This window comes from Cervus canadensis, chromosome 8 (assembly GCF_019320065.1).
Source record: "Cervus canadensis isolate Bull #8, Minnesota chromosome 8, ASM1932006v1, whole genome shotgun sequence".
Taxonomy (NCBI): Eukaryota; Metazoa; Chordata; class Mammalia; order Artiodactyla; family Cervidae; genus Cervus; species Cervus canadensis.
Genome location: NC_057393.1, coordinates 23,610,393 through 23,624,409, shown reverse-complemented (window position 1 = coordinate 23,624,409; position 14,017 = coordinate 23,610,393). Strand labels below are relative to the sequence as shown.

Here is a 14,017-nt window from a genome sequence, read left to right as displayed (position 1 = left end):
AATCTTATCGACTTGAGTTTTTGAAATCACCAATGTACCTCTGTTATTACTTTCATTCTGCTCTGTAAGTCTCAGCCAGCAGATATTCGGAGAGCGACAGAGATGCAGTGATTGCATTTAGATGGGATAGAGTAAATGACAAGCTAAAAATGAAACTCAGAAGTAAAAGCAGCCAAAACACTGGTGAAATGACACAATGGATCACAGTCGGGTCTTTCCATCACTGCCAACACAGGGGGTAAACTCGCAAGGAATGATTACCACAATAAATGGTTGGCTTTGCATGAAAATTTCATGAACAGCTTTCAAAAATGGAATTCTTACTCTGCAATATTCCATAAGGGTAAAGAAGTCCACCCCTATAAGAAGATATAGTCAGACCCCAAAACTTGACTGCCTTTTGCCCAAGTGGAAGATTAGCGAGGGTACCGCATACTACAGAGGTCCCAGGGAAGTGCTGACCAACACTCAGGCAGATGCTGAGACAGGATAACCAGAGGTGTCAAACCATGTGTCCATGAAAATGTTCCCGACAACTGCAACCTATCAGATCTTGCTTTCTCTGGTTTGCCACAGCTAATTTTACCACGCACAATCCTGGATCACGTCATCGAGTATGCAGAGTTTTATCGCCCTAAGAGACACACTTGATAAATAAAGAGAAAACATCAAGTACTACTTTACATCTTCTGTAAAACCTCACATAGAACCTAAAAAAGACAATCAATAAACACTTGAAATATCAGGCAACACTTTCAAGTTAGGGCATGAAAGACCTTACTTTACTGTTCTACCCAGAACAATGCCAGAAGTGCATGGGCTTAGGTATTGTTATAAACCACATTACCAGAGTAACGTGAGAATCTCCATGGCATTCAAAGAAGTGATTACTACTATACTTAGACACAGGGGCTGAGTGGATGGCCTTTTGTACCAACAGAGCAGGATAACCCTGGCCAAGAGAGCACCCAGGTGGCAATCTTAAGTCAGCCACCGGTCACACGCTTCATCACCCTGCAGTCTGGAAGACTGTGAAGCTAAGTTGCCACCTGGCCCAAGGATTATTTATGAGAGGGCACTTGCCATTACATAAGAAAGAAAGCATTTTCAATTGGTCATTTCAGCACTGCTCCGTTGCTACGGCTTTCGGAGGCCTGAGAAAAATTAATTTGGGAAGAAAGGACACCAGTTCATGCAGTAGCAGCAACATTACAAACGATCTTTTTCGTGTACTTTTTTTCTCTCACTTGCACATTTGTAGTACTGGATTGCCCCCAACTGGTACAAGGGAAATATTCTATGTGTTTTTTTTTTCCCTTCCATTTTTTTCAAGAAAGTTAGTCCACATTGCAGAAAAATGATGTTAAGTGATTCATCTTCACTTTTTAAACTTAAACGTTTACACTTGAACAGTTTGGGATATTTATTAAAGTGGGGTCACCAAAGATTGATAGAGAGGTTGTTATAATGTCTCTCAAACCACTGCAAGCTCCTAGAAAACATGAGACAAGGCATTCCAGTTCTTAGACATATTCTGCCCAGGCAGGAGACACTGTCCATTTCTGCCTTCCTGCCTTCTTTTCTCCCATTAGGGGACATATACTGAGTATCTTTCCAGTTCAGTTCGGTGGCTCAGTCATGTCCAACAATTTGTGACCCCATGAACTGCAGCATGGAGAAGGCAATGGCACCCCACTCCAGTACTCTCGCCTGGGAAATCCCATGGACGGAGGAGCCTGGTAGGCTGCAGTCCATGGGGTCGCGAAGAGGCAGACAGGACTGAGTGACTTCACTTTCACTTTTCACTTTCATGCACTGGAGAAGGAAATGGCAACCCACTCCAGTGTTCTTGCCTGGAGAATCCCAGGGATGGCGGAGCCTGGTGGGCTGTCGGCTGTGGGGTCACACTGAGTCGGACATGACTGACGAGGTTTAGCAGCAGCAGGACTGCAGCATGAGTTATCCCTAATTTAGTATGAGTTAAAACACAGCTTATCCCAAAGACCTCCATCTATTTCCCTTCACTTTTCATATTAAAAATCTACAAAACTATACACTGAAATCACCATGATCTAGGAACTGACCTACAAGAACAGAGGGACCAACACATGTGCTTAGAAGTTGCCTGTGGTTCTGACTCACACATAGGCATAGAGCATGGAGTATCACCAGCTGGTCGATACCAGGAACAACTAGATACTTAGCCTTCAATCTTTCTGGGGTCAAGCACAGATTTTGAAATTCTGATGCAAACTGAGGACTCTTTCCCAAGAAAAGTGCACAAAGGAAGCACACACAAAGGTTTGCATTCAAATCCAGGGAGTTGACATGCTCTTGAAGTATACTGCAGACCTCTAGACCCCAATTACCTTCCTTTGGCCTTATTCTTGTATTTCTTACTTTAACCAATAAAATCCTTTGGCCACTGCAAGTGTTCAGTGAATGCCTGTTGAAATCAATTGATCTACGAATGAACTGCTGTCTTCCTGGCACTGTGGGTGACCAGCAGAGAAGCGTTAAATGATCCAAGACATCCTACACACACAAGACATCCTACACACACACTTGTACAGTTTCTGATCCTGAGTTGCAGTGTGGGATCCACTGAAGTTTTTGTAAGGAGTCGGGGACAAAGAAGAGGGTGGCCCCCAGCCAGCTGGCTGGGTGTAGGGCATTCAGCACTGCTCAGACTCAGCAGAATATGGGAAGTTGCAACCAGTGCAGAGGAGCAGGAAGCAGGGTCGAGTCTCCTGGGGCAGCTGCAGCTTAGCTTCAGTAGGTAGCTGCCAACTGAACCCATCAAGAAGGCACGGTTTCTCTCCATGAAACACTAGGCTGTCCCTCGGGGCCCAAGGATTTTTCACAGGCTCAGCTCACATTTTGCCTCTAGGGAGCCCAATCCTGAGGTTCTGCAGTCAGGTGGACCATGACCTATAACACCCCATCTAAATGTACAATGTGGTCTTCAGGGGAAAGAAATCCCAGCTGAGCCCTCCAGGCAATCAGTCTAAAAGTCCTAAAAATACAGCCCAGATTACCCTGGATGTCTTATTTCTATATATTTTACTAGGAACATTCCATTTGGGGCTGTAATTCTGAACTTGTTCCACATTTGCAACAACCCTGCCGGGAAAAAAAAAAAAATCTCTTTTCTAATCACTAGGCTGTGTTTCCAGTGACACTGTCACTTTCCAAGTATTCACAATCTAAAATCTCTTTTTATCTCCTCTCTGCTACCAGCTCCCAAACCTAAGGAAGTTTTTAACAGTCTGGGTCTCCTGAAGCTCAAAGATCTTTCTTACTCTGTGCCTTGGCAGAGTTGTATAATATTTTTTGTTTGTTTGTTTCTTCTTCCTTTTTTCATTTTCTTCTCTTCATTCTACTGCCTGTTTTCTAAAGCTCAGATTTAAACTACATTAAATAATAGGATTAAAGAGGGAGGAAGGCCAAAAGACTCCTGGGTACCATATATCTATATCTCCTTCATTGATTTTTCCTCAGTCTTAGTGAGCCTAGTGATTCTGTTAGCTGTGGGGTCAACTGGTGTACATGAACTTCAGAAGGTGGTTATTATAACAAATTTTTCAGTGTGACTATCAATGGCAAGGAAAGGCTTCCACTAAAGTCCAAATATGAAACTCAAACATCTGTCCATGGCATGTCTGCCTGAAACAAAGACAACACCCTCCACAACATAAGTGTTAAGCACCCACCATGTGTCAAGTACGGCTCTTGAGCTAACTTTTTGGAGTGACCAAAAAGAGCGTCATGGTCCCCATGCTTGTGGAGCTCACAGTGAGTGGGAGGAGATATACTAGCAAGTCAACAGACGCATGTGCTGATTTCAGAGTGAGAAAGATCCTGAATAAAAAAACACTAGACCAAGTACAGTTTCAGAGGATGCTCAAGGAAGCTCCTGAGATGAAGGTTCTCAACCAAGGATCTGAATGCCAAGAAAAAGTCATACAAGAAGAAGGGCATTTTAAGAGATATAATATAATGGCAGATACAGAGCCTAAAACATAAAAGAGTGTGGTGAGCTAATGGAATGGAAAGGAGTGATCTCCTCCCTCACCATGGCCAATGTGTAAGGAAAGAGAGAGTCCAGAGACCAGGCAGGAGAAATGGACAAGGGCCAGAACATGCAGAATCTTGCAGGCAACAGTCAAGTATCTGAATTTGACTCCATCTGAATTAGAAAGTCATTAGAAGGTTAAGTAAAGGAGGCACATGGTCTGAATTTTTAAAATTCAAGTTGACACCTTTATGTAAAATTTTAGGAAAGAACAATCTAATCCCTCATGAAAGAAAGCAAATCAGAGGTTGTCTAGGGCCAAGGGTGTGGGTGCTGACTGTGAAGAGGCACAGAGCAATTTTTTAGAGTGATTAAAATGCTGTATCTTGACTGTGGTAGCCATTACATGGGCCTATACGTTTGTCAAGATTTATCACTAAACTCTTAAAATGCTTTTATGTATGCATATTTCAACTCAATGAAGTTAGATTTAAGGGCGGGGGGCGGAGAAAAGGTTTCACTGGCTGCTATGGTGAGATGAAGTTGCCATGTAGAGACAGGAGGAGCAACTGTCACTGTAGGGAAAGCAAGGAATGATGATGCTTGTATTAGGACGGTCTCTGGAGATGGGGATGTAAGCTGATACGGCATTTATAATTCGGAGGCACAACAGTTAGACTTCCTACCTCTGGGCTGGGGGAGGAGCAAGGAATGTCTCACTAAGGGCTTTGCGTAAGGGGCATTTCTAATGGTCCATTTATGATGCCAGAGCACCCAGGAAAGCCTCTTTAGGTGATACAGTTGACTTTTTCTCATGGGCATTCAGTCATCAACATGCATGATGGGATGGAAGACAGCATTTAAGGCACTGGGACATCTCCTGCGTCTTTGGCTTCAACTTGGAACAGCTGAATGAGGGAGGTGGGCATGTTTTTAAAATGCTATTTGCCTTATAAATAGCCAATGGGAATTTGCTATATGACTCAGAGGACTCAAACTGGTGCTCTGTAATAATCTAGAGGGGTGGGAATGGGCGGGAGGTGTGAGGAAAATTCAAGAGAGAGGACATAATGTACACCTATGGTTAATTCATGTGGATGTGTGACAGGAATCAAACCAATGTTTTAAACCAATCATCAATCAGTTAAAAATATATATATTTTTAAAATGCTATATGCCTTGCATAGAATAGGCATTCAATACCTAACTGCTACATTCACTTACTCTGTAACTGGATTTGTGTACTGAGTAACAGCTGGCTTTTCCCCCCCTGTAAGTTGCCACTAATAAGAATATAAGCTGAGTGGGAGGCAGAATTTCAGACTGCTTCCCCTGATACATGATGACAACTGTGATATCCTCTGCAGCTAATAAGGTCAAGCTGTGGCTGTGGCATCTTCTCCATTGGGAGGGTGACCTGCCTACAGCTGTAGAAGATGAACCTGAGAAGTGACTGCTCAGACTTCACGGGACAGAAGGAAGCAGGCTCCGTGTGCATAACATTAAATAAAGCTGGGATTGTTTGGTGAGCGTGAATAATTGGTATATATCAAGCCCTGCTTACTAAAACTAAGAGGTCTCTCCTCTAGCTTTACAGATTGCTCTCTCCCTTTTATAAATTCAAATGAAACTTTGGATTTATTTTCTAGAAATTAGCATTTAATGATATATTATTTTACAGTTAACCCCTGCCTCCCCTCCTTCATTCACTCAGTATCAAATTCATGTGTCAGGTACAGGGAAGGTATCATAAATACTAAGAAAACTAGGATGTGACCTTATAATCATTCACTCACTAATCTATTCTCTCTCAAGTAGACAGAAATCTCCTTGAAGGCAAGACACATTTGTGATTCCTCCCTTGGACACCATAATCAAATACAAAAAGAATTTGATCTGACCTACTTACTGCCCCAATGTTAGACAAGTTTTTAAAAGCCATATTTCAAAGTAGGGGTCAAAAAATTTGTTTTTAAGGATCAGATAATAAATATCTCATTGATGGACCACACAGTTTCTGTCATGGCTACTCAATTAAGCCACTGTAGAGCAAAAGCATCCATAGACAACATATAGGTGGATACGCATTACTACGTTCCAATAAAATTTTATTTAGAAAACAAGCAGTGGGCTAGATTTGCCCCACAGACCATAGTTTTTCCTTACCAGCTTTATATAATGTCATAAATGAATGGGATATATTATAAAGAGTACTGATTAAGGATTTAAATCAGTGGTCCTTACCTCTGTTTGAGGCATAAATTTCTCTGAAAATATGAATAAGCACGTCCACTGGAAAATACACTTACACATTTCTGTATTCAGCCCATCAACTTTACAGCTGAATTTATGTGTCATTAGATCCTTAACAGGTTCTTCATGAGAAAGTAAGGGTATCTTTTCCCACTACAAATGGAAACTATCATACTCTCCCTTAAACTACAATATGTGGTCCTCATCAGAAATTGGACAGCAACTGAACATCCTTGGAAATAAGCAAGAAAATTACTTATCTTCTCTTATAGCTTTGGTCCATCACAAGCCGCAAAGCTGTGACTCTTTCCTACAACCACCTTCACACCTTTCCCCATCCGCTCCTGTTCATCAGTTGAGCAAGAAGCCCTGGGACCATATGCATCTGCTTAATGACCTCCATCTCCAGGCCTCACTACGTGGGGCATTTCGCCCCATATGAAGACTCACCAGCAAGCAGTGCACAGGGTCCCCCCGTAGGTCTGTGTCCGGAGCCTGCAGCAAACGCCAGTCTCTGCCTTTGTTGTATGTGATGAAAGTCTTGACCTGGTTGTCAGTCTTCTTGTTAGCCAAGAACATTCCCTTTATCCCTGCTACCTGGGAAAAATTGACATGGCTGAAAAATACATCAATTTGAGAAGAAATATAGTTATTTTACTTAAAAAAGAAACCAGACTATCAAATTCAACTGTGAGCACTTGTCTTGAAGGAAAAAGAGTGAGGGTTGTGCTTATGTATGACTCCCTGGGCTGTGGGAGACAATGCAATAGCCCCATGTCCCCTAAGGTAGGGGGGGCCCAATGCAAGTTTGACAGTCTTCTTATCTAAGGTAGGTTGACAGTAGCTTACAGTTGCCTAGAGATAAACTCTGATGCTGTTGGTTCTGTGCTTGGCAAATGATAAACAAATAGTGGGTACGATACTGTGGCTGCCTGATATGAAGCACTGGCTCAATGGAAAAGACCCTGATGCTTGGAAATATTGAAGGCAAAAGAAGAAGAGGGTGGCAAAGGATGAGATGGTTAGAAGGCATCACCAACTCAATGGACCTGAATTTGAGCAAACTCCAGGAGATAGTGGAGGACAGAGGAACCCGGCGTGCTATAGTCCATGGGGTCGCCAAGAGTCAGACAAGACTTAGTTACTTAGCAATGACAACTTTTATTTTATTTTAGGCAAGCGCTCATAGAGTTAAATACTTTATCTCATTTAATTACTGCAATAGTCCTTTTGGGTAAATATCACTCTATTTCACAAATGACAAAACTGAGGCTTATTCAGGTAAAGTGAGTTGCCCAGGATCATAACACCTAATGTCATACAGACAGTAAGTGGTAGACCAAGGATTTTAACTCAGAGCTCTGCGGTTTCACAGCCCTTGCTGTTAATGACATAATCACTGCACTATTTATAGCCTTGGGCAATTAAAAGAGGTCACTGCAAACTCTGGATCCAATGACTATCACTTTTTTTTTTCTGTAAAAGACCTATTAAACTACCAAAATACATTAAGCAAAAGAGGACAACTTTTAAACGTAAAGAAGTAGTGGTTTTCCTAAATGGTCAAACAATTCCTCCTCAATTTCTATAATACTATTAATCCTACCACAAACAGCCCTTATTGTTTATTTGACTCTGCAAATATGAGTACTTTTTCTCTTTTATATCTTAGGAAAGAGGCAATGATAAAGAAGTTGCCAAAACGGTGTAGGAACAAATCATTAATTGTGTGTCATATTTTTCATGTGTTTTAGAATTAAACATATTTATGCATAAATGACTCTACTTTAAATTAGAACAATCCAGGAAAACCTGGTAGTGAGAAGAGTCTGAAAAGTGTTGACAGGTGCATTCTAACAGTCTGCAAAGGTTATCTCATTTAATCCTCACAAAAGCCAAGGAGATATGGCCTCATCTGAGGATGAGGGAATAGAAACTTAGATTAAGTGGCTTTCTGGAGCACAGACAGAGGGTAAGTGAATAAGCTAGAAAGCATACCTGAACCCATTTAACTTAACTCAGGTCCTTTATATTATAATATGAAAAAATTTAAGCAGAAGGATGAAACCATGGTATCAGTCCTTGCTATGTACAAAACACTAAACCCAGTCTTTTTTAGGTAAAACCTCCAATATTCACTATAAACCTGCACAGCACCTATCATCCTGATTCTACAGATGAGGAAACTCAGGCATAAATGAAATCTAATTGCTGAGGATAACAAACACTTGGGGTTCACATCCAAATCTGTTAGACTTCTGACATTCTTTCAGCAAATACGGCTCTGACTTTGTCAATTCAAAGAGGTTGGGCTTCGATCAATAGAACACACACGTTTTGCCTTTGCTTTTGACACAGTCAAACCTCATTAGTTCGTACCTGCTGTTTTGGCATCTGGGATAATTTAGAGTTGAGCCAACTTTGTACTCTTTTGCAACAACAAGTTTGTTAAGCAAATAAATGGTATAAATGAGTTGCTGGTGGGAATACTTTGGACTACTTAGGAAAACAAGCTTCATTTGGGGCCTGTAACAGTGGCCAGAATACTTTTTTTACATACTGTGGATCCTCCACAAATGTGGAAGACGTAAATTTCCAGGAATACTCTACCTCTTAACAATGGCGTGTTAATTGCAAACAATGTTTATTTATTCACTACACCGGCTCCATAAGGATTACACACCAGGGAAGCCCATGTTGGCCTTGCATATGTTCGAGAGGCTGTTACATACTTAAATGACACTATACTGACAATTCTTTAAAGCTTTGATTTCATAAATCACAATTTTCCCACAGTTGTACCTGTCTTCCCTCCACAGCAGTACTAAACAAGGACAATGCAACACTCTAGAAGTTCATAGGACATAGAGAAGGAAAAAAAAAAATTACCTATTCCAGTTTCCACCCCCACCTGCCCCGTTCCTCTTTTGGCCCAGGTGTCAGAGCAGGGCTACTCGTGTTTAGAAGTTGGTGCGTTTGATTTGCAGAAGCGGGTGACTTTACTGGCTCCCGCTTGTCTGGCTTTATCAAATGCCCCTAGAGCTTTGAAATTTATCTCTGGCAACCTGGCCTTCAGGTTTATCTTGAGGAGTAAAAACTTAGCCAATCCAAGGGGATGTATCACAATAAAGGATAGAGCTGAAGGTGGTCTGCTTATTTTCCTCTTGTGGCCAAGGCACTTAATCCGGGAAAATCCCATTTGGAGTGTATTTTTATTTTCTTTATTTATCTGTTTACTTAGGCCTCTTTGGCTTGGTCTGCAAAGATGGTCATCCTTGCCTGCCCTTAGGTTTTTGTGCCACTTGTGGTTCCTTTTCCCTGAGCCTGAGAAGCCCATCTTCCTGGCTCAGCTCATGCCTGTTATGAGGTCTCATTACGTTTCTAGAACTTCTATCCTCTTACTGTGGACTCTGGATACCAAGGGAGCAGTATTAGTACCCAAAATGTGGAATATGTGTGTACATGTGTGTATGTGTGTGTGCATATGTGTGTACATGTATGCATATGTGTATTAATGTGTGTGTGTGTTTATGTTTAAGGTCTAGGTTTCTGCCGAGGATGAGGGGACACATTTCCAGACAACTCCCTCTGCATCCACATCATGAACCCGTTTGTGCACTGGGGTGGGCTGTGGTGGGATGACAGGGCAGGTTGCGGGGTGGAGGGTGGACTAGTATTCCCACTGGAAGCATGCCTTCACACAGACACAGAGGTCAGGAAGATACGCCTATGGAGATGGCACATCCCACTGTTGGCAGTCTGTCTCCCTTCAGAGAAGAGCTGGTATTACCTCTTCTGCCTGTCTCAGTTCTGCACAAAGATGCTGAGTATGTTGAGAAGCCACTTTTATGTCTTTGTCATATGGGGGAATATGATACCAAAGGTTTCAAATTTAATTAGTAATTATTTCTTATTCTCTTAGCATCCTCCAAGCCAAAAATACCACGTTGATGAGATTTTTCAACATGAAGTGTCAAGAGTTCAAACCTCAAGACAACACAAAGCACTGACCTCAGGATAACAGCCTCAAAGCCACCCTTACTTCTCTTCTCTTCCTTTCTTTGATCATGAAGGCTACCCCACTCCCCGGGACAGCATCCCAATGCTGATCTCTCCCTACCCATCCTTCAAGACCCAGCTCAGGAAGTCTTTACCAGAAACCAGAACCTCTCTTTTAATCCTGACTGTCCCCAACTCTTCTTCTCTGAAATGTGTCTGGTACTCCTCAAACTTCTTACCACATGTGAATTCTCCCTAGCTTCTCCTGTCATCTCTCACATCATCATGTCTCACTCGGGTATAACTTCTGGATTAGCATTCAATCCACCATATTCTCTCATTGAAATTAATAATTGAAAGTCACTTTATACAAGAAGTGTTACTTTTGTTTTTAGTGAAATAGGTAGCAAGAATTCTGCGTTAGAAGAGAGAACAAATTCATAGTGCCCCAAATTGATTAAATACTTAAGAAATGTCAGACATGACATGAAAGGCTTTTTGCAAGCAAGCGCACATCCATCTCTCCATGCAGTGTAAGTGGTAGACTCATTGCGTCCTCATACTACACATGCAAGAACCAAAGTCTGGATGGGGCCAATCACTCTAAGGTCATTCCCCCAAGAACCTCAGGAACGGACTCCACATCAGTGTGTCTAACTTGAGAACCCAAGAACCTAACCCTTTGGCAATACTAGTTCTTCAAACGTCTCTCTCATCCTGAGCGAAATGTATCCTGAGAGAAATGTCATAGGTAGACATTACAGGAAATTGCTTTTTATTCATTCTTCAGTACATGCACTCAGTAGCTATTCAATTAATATTTTTAATATCCATCTTTTATGCATTAGAATGTCTAAGGAAGTATACATTCACTCTGCAGATTTGTTTTGAGTGTCAGAATATGCCAGGTACTGGGACTTAGATTTCTTTGGTGATTTAAAGAAAGAACTCCAGATATCTCCTTTGTTTCTTAATAGTCATCCCTAGAAGGTGCTCTCCTACCCCAAATCTTTCATACATTCCACATGGTGGCCATGTTAGAAAGATTCCTGCACAGAAATTTTTGCTTATTTCTCTGATGCTGACTGGGAGCTGATTCCTCCCACCCTATCTCAGACTTTAATTATGAATCTGAAATGTCAAACTTAGAAGAGAATTTAAGAAATGAATCAATGACAACGGCGGGAAAGAGAACATATTGCCACCATAATGTCTTTGGAGATAGGATACTTTTTGTTCTAAAGAGAGGATCCCAGCCAGAGAGACACATACCCAGCAAATGCCTTTGTCATCAGAGGACCCACTGCCAAAAAAGACTAAGTATTTTTTCCTTCCCTGTTGTCTTGGTCAGGCAGCACTCACCTACCCAGGGAGAGAATCACCTTAAATATTTAGAGGGCATATTCTATGTCTTGCAGTAACTATGTCCTAAATGGGAGAGGAATTTTCTTCCCTACCTCTTATGCTGGATTGTAAGAGGTAGTCTTTTCCCAAGAATTGAGGTGTAGCTACATCATCAGAGTCGTGGAGCTTTCTCTTTTAGAGAGAGGTGCTCATGACATACAGAAGACCCTGGCTGTGTAACAACACGCACCGGTCACCAATTACGTCTGTCATAGCCCCCACCGTGCCTCACTCATGCATATGCATACGTTCTGTGCATTCTGAATTTGTAGCCAGGTGGCTTCACTCTCAACACAACCCCTTCTAATTGACTGGGGTGAACTGTCATTGTCCATTAAACCAAAGGGCCCATCATCATCATTAATTAATATCCCCTTCCCAGAGGAGGGAGGATATTGCCCAAAGCTGTCAGACTCTGTATCATCATCCTCTCCAGATGGATATACTAGAAACCACATGTCTCAGACACACTCATCACAGCTCTTTTGCTCCGGCCACCATCAGGCCTGCTGTCTTCTGTGACCTGCTCCACATGATGCCACTGGAGAATTTGTGCTCCTCAGGAATGACAGAATTTTAGGACACTTGTTTCTAGGATTCTCTTGCATGAACACATCCACCAGGCAAAATTGGGAGTTTCAGGATAACACAGGCCGAATGTGCTTAAACTGCAGGCTCGGGACTTGGTTCAGTAAATGGTGAACAGGTCCAAAGCCATCATCTGCTGATTCTGTTTATGTTGGCTTTTTCCCAGACCATTTTCTTCTTCCCGTCTGATCTTTTCTGTAGGTAGGTATAGTCTAATATGATTTATGCTGCTCTCTAATGGGCTTCTATCTTATGGTTACTACTTGGCCACAATCAAATAGAAGCCTGAATGCTGATCTTTCTAGAAACACACAACAGTTTCCAGTTAAAAGACTGCACACTCTAGAATGCAGATCCTAATCCTGACACTTATTAGCTTTGTAATCTTATAAAAAATGATTGCATTTTCTCTGCCTCCATTTACTTATAAACAAGAGTGATGATTACAGTCCCTGTGTCATAAAGTTAATATATAGATTGAATGAGATAATTTAAAAGATTCTTTATAAAGTGTCTAAATGGTATCTCAGATATTACCTACTTACTGTGATCTTTCATCAACAAAAATCACTACCCAGCATTTTTGCTCTGAGGCCAGCTTTCCTGGCTCATATCTTGACTCTTCATGAATGGTGTCCATGGCAATGGTCACCTCACATTGAGGGGAATTTTTGGTATTTCAATAACTAAACCATGTAAGATAGGGCCCCAACACTTTGTCCCCAACATTTCCCTATCTCAACACATACATACACATGGTTCTGGTGTAGAGAGAACCGCATTTGTTGTAAGGTTCCAGGGAAAGAGTGAATAAAGTGATTATTTTCAATGAAAACTGTGCCTCCCTCTGCATTTCCCACACAGACTCACCAACAATACGTATGCCTGATACACAGACTCATCATACAGTCATATTACACAGTTGATATCTGCTAACATAATTTAAAAAGCACATGAGAACAGCAGGTGATTAGCATGTAGAAGCCAAGAATGCATGTCATCTTCCTCTGTCACCCCCCAAATGTGAGCAGACGTGCATTCTATATATTCTATCTCTGTCACTCCCATCTGGCATATTGCTCATCTCTTCTCCTTATTAATTCATTTATGGATTTTCTTACTTCTCATTTATCTCTAACCACTCATCATTCATTGCCATTCTACTGGGAAATTCATGCTGGATGGTTTTCAGCTTCCAGCTAGGCAGAACAATCAGCTTTAAGGAACACATGTGCCAGGTTCCGTGTCAGCCAATATTCTTTCTATCTAGGTAATCAGCCTATACGGCATTACTGTTCTGATCACATCAATTTCAAATCAAGTTGCTGTGAACTGCCAGGTTAATAAAACAAAGCCTCTTCTTCCCCCAGCCCCAGGATGCAGAACACCTTTACATAATGTAGTCCCACCACCGTTCAAAGTGAGGATAATAAGAGCCAGCAGCTTCCCTACAGACGGTCAACCAACCGAAAGGAGAGATGCAAAGGGAAAACATAAAGGTTACCAAAAAATGGCTGGCCATGTTCAGAGTCCCTCTGGTTCCTCTTCTCAGTCCCTGCCTGTTAGTAATTTTCGATTTCAGAAAACCATTCATGGAAACAGTTGCAAATAACAGGACATGACAAAGTCATTTGTGTTCAAATCTGTCATCTTTTCCATCATCAAGGGACTAATTAAAATGTTCTCCATTTTGGCAGAAAATAAAATTAACCAGAGAAACTATTCCACATGGATTTAAAAAGAGGGAGAAGGTCATCA

General features: G+C 41.6%; 1 protein-coding gene across 4 annotated transcripts in view; it reads right to left on the bottom strand.

Moving 5' to 3' along the window:
- SORCS1 (sortilin related VPS10 domain containing receptor 1) overlaps positions 1-14,017 on the bottom strand; it is a 570,351-nt gene that overhangs the window by 111,591 nt on the left and 444,743 nt on the right. For all 4 annotated transcript variants that reach the window (XM_043476626.1, XM_043476628.1, XM_043476627.1 and 1 more), the window contains exon 10: positions 6,719-6,865. In XM_043476626.1, the coding sequence (XP_043332561.1) occupies positions 6,719-6,865 (147 nt within the window). The remainder of the gene's footprint in view (positions 1-6,718; positions 6,866-14,017) is intronic.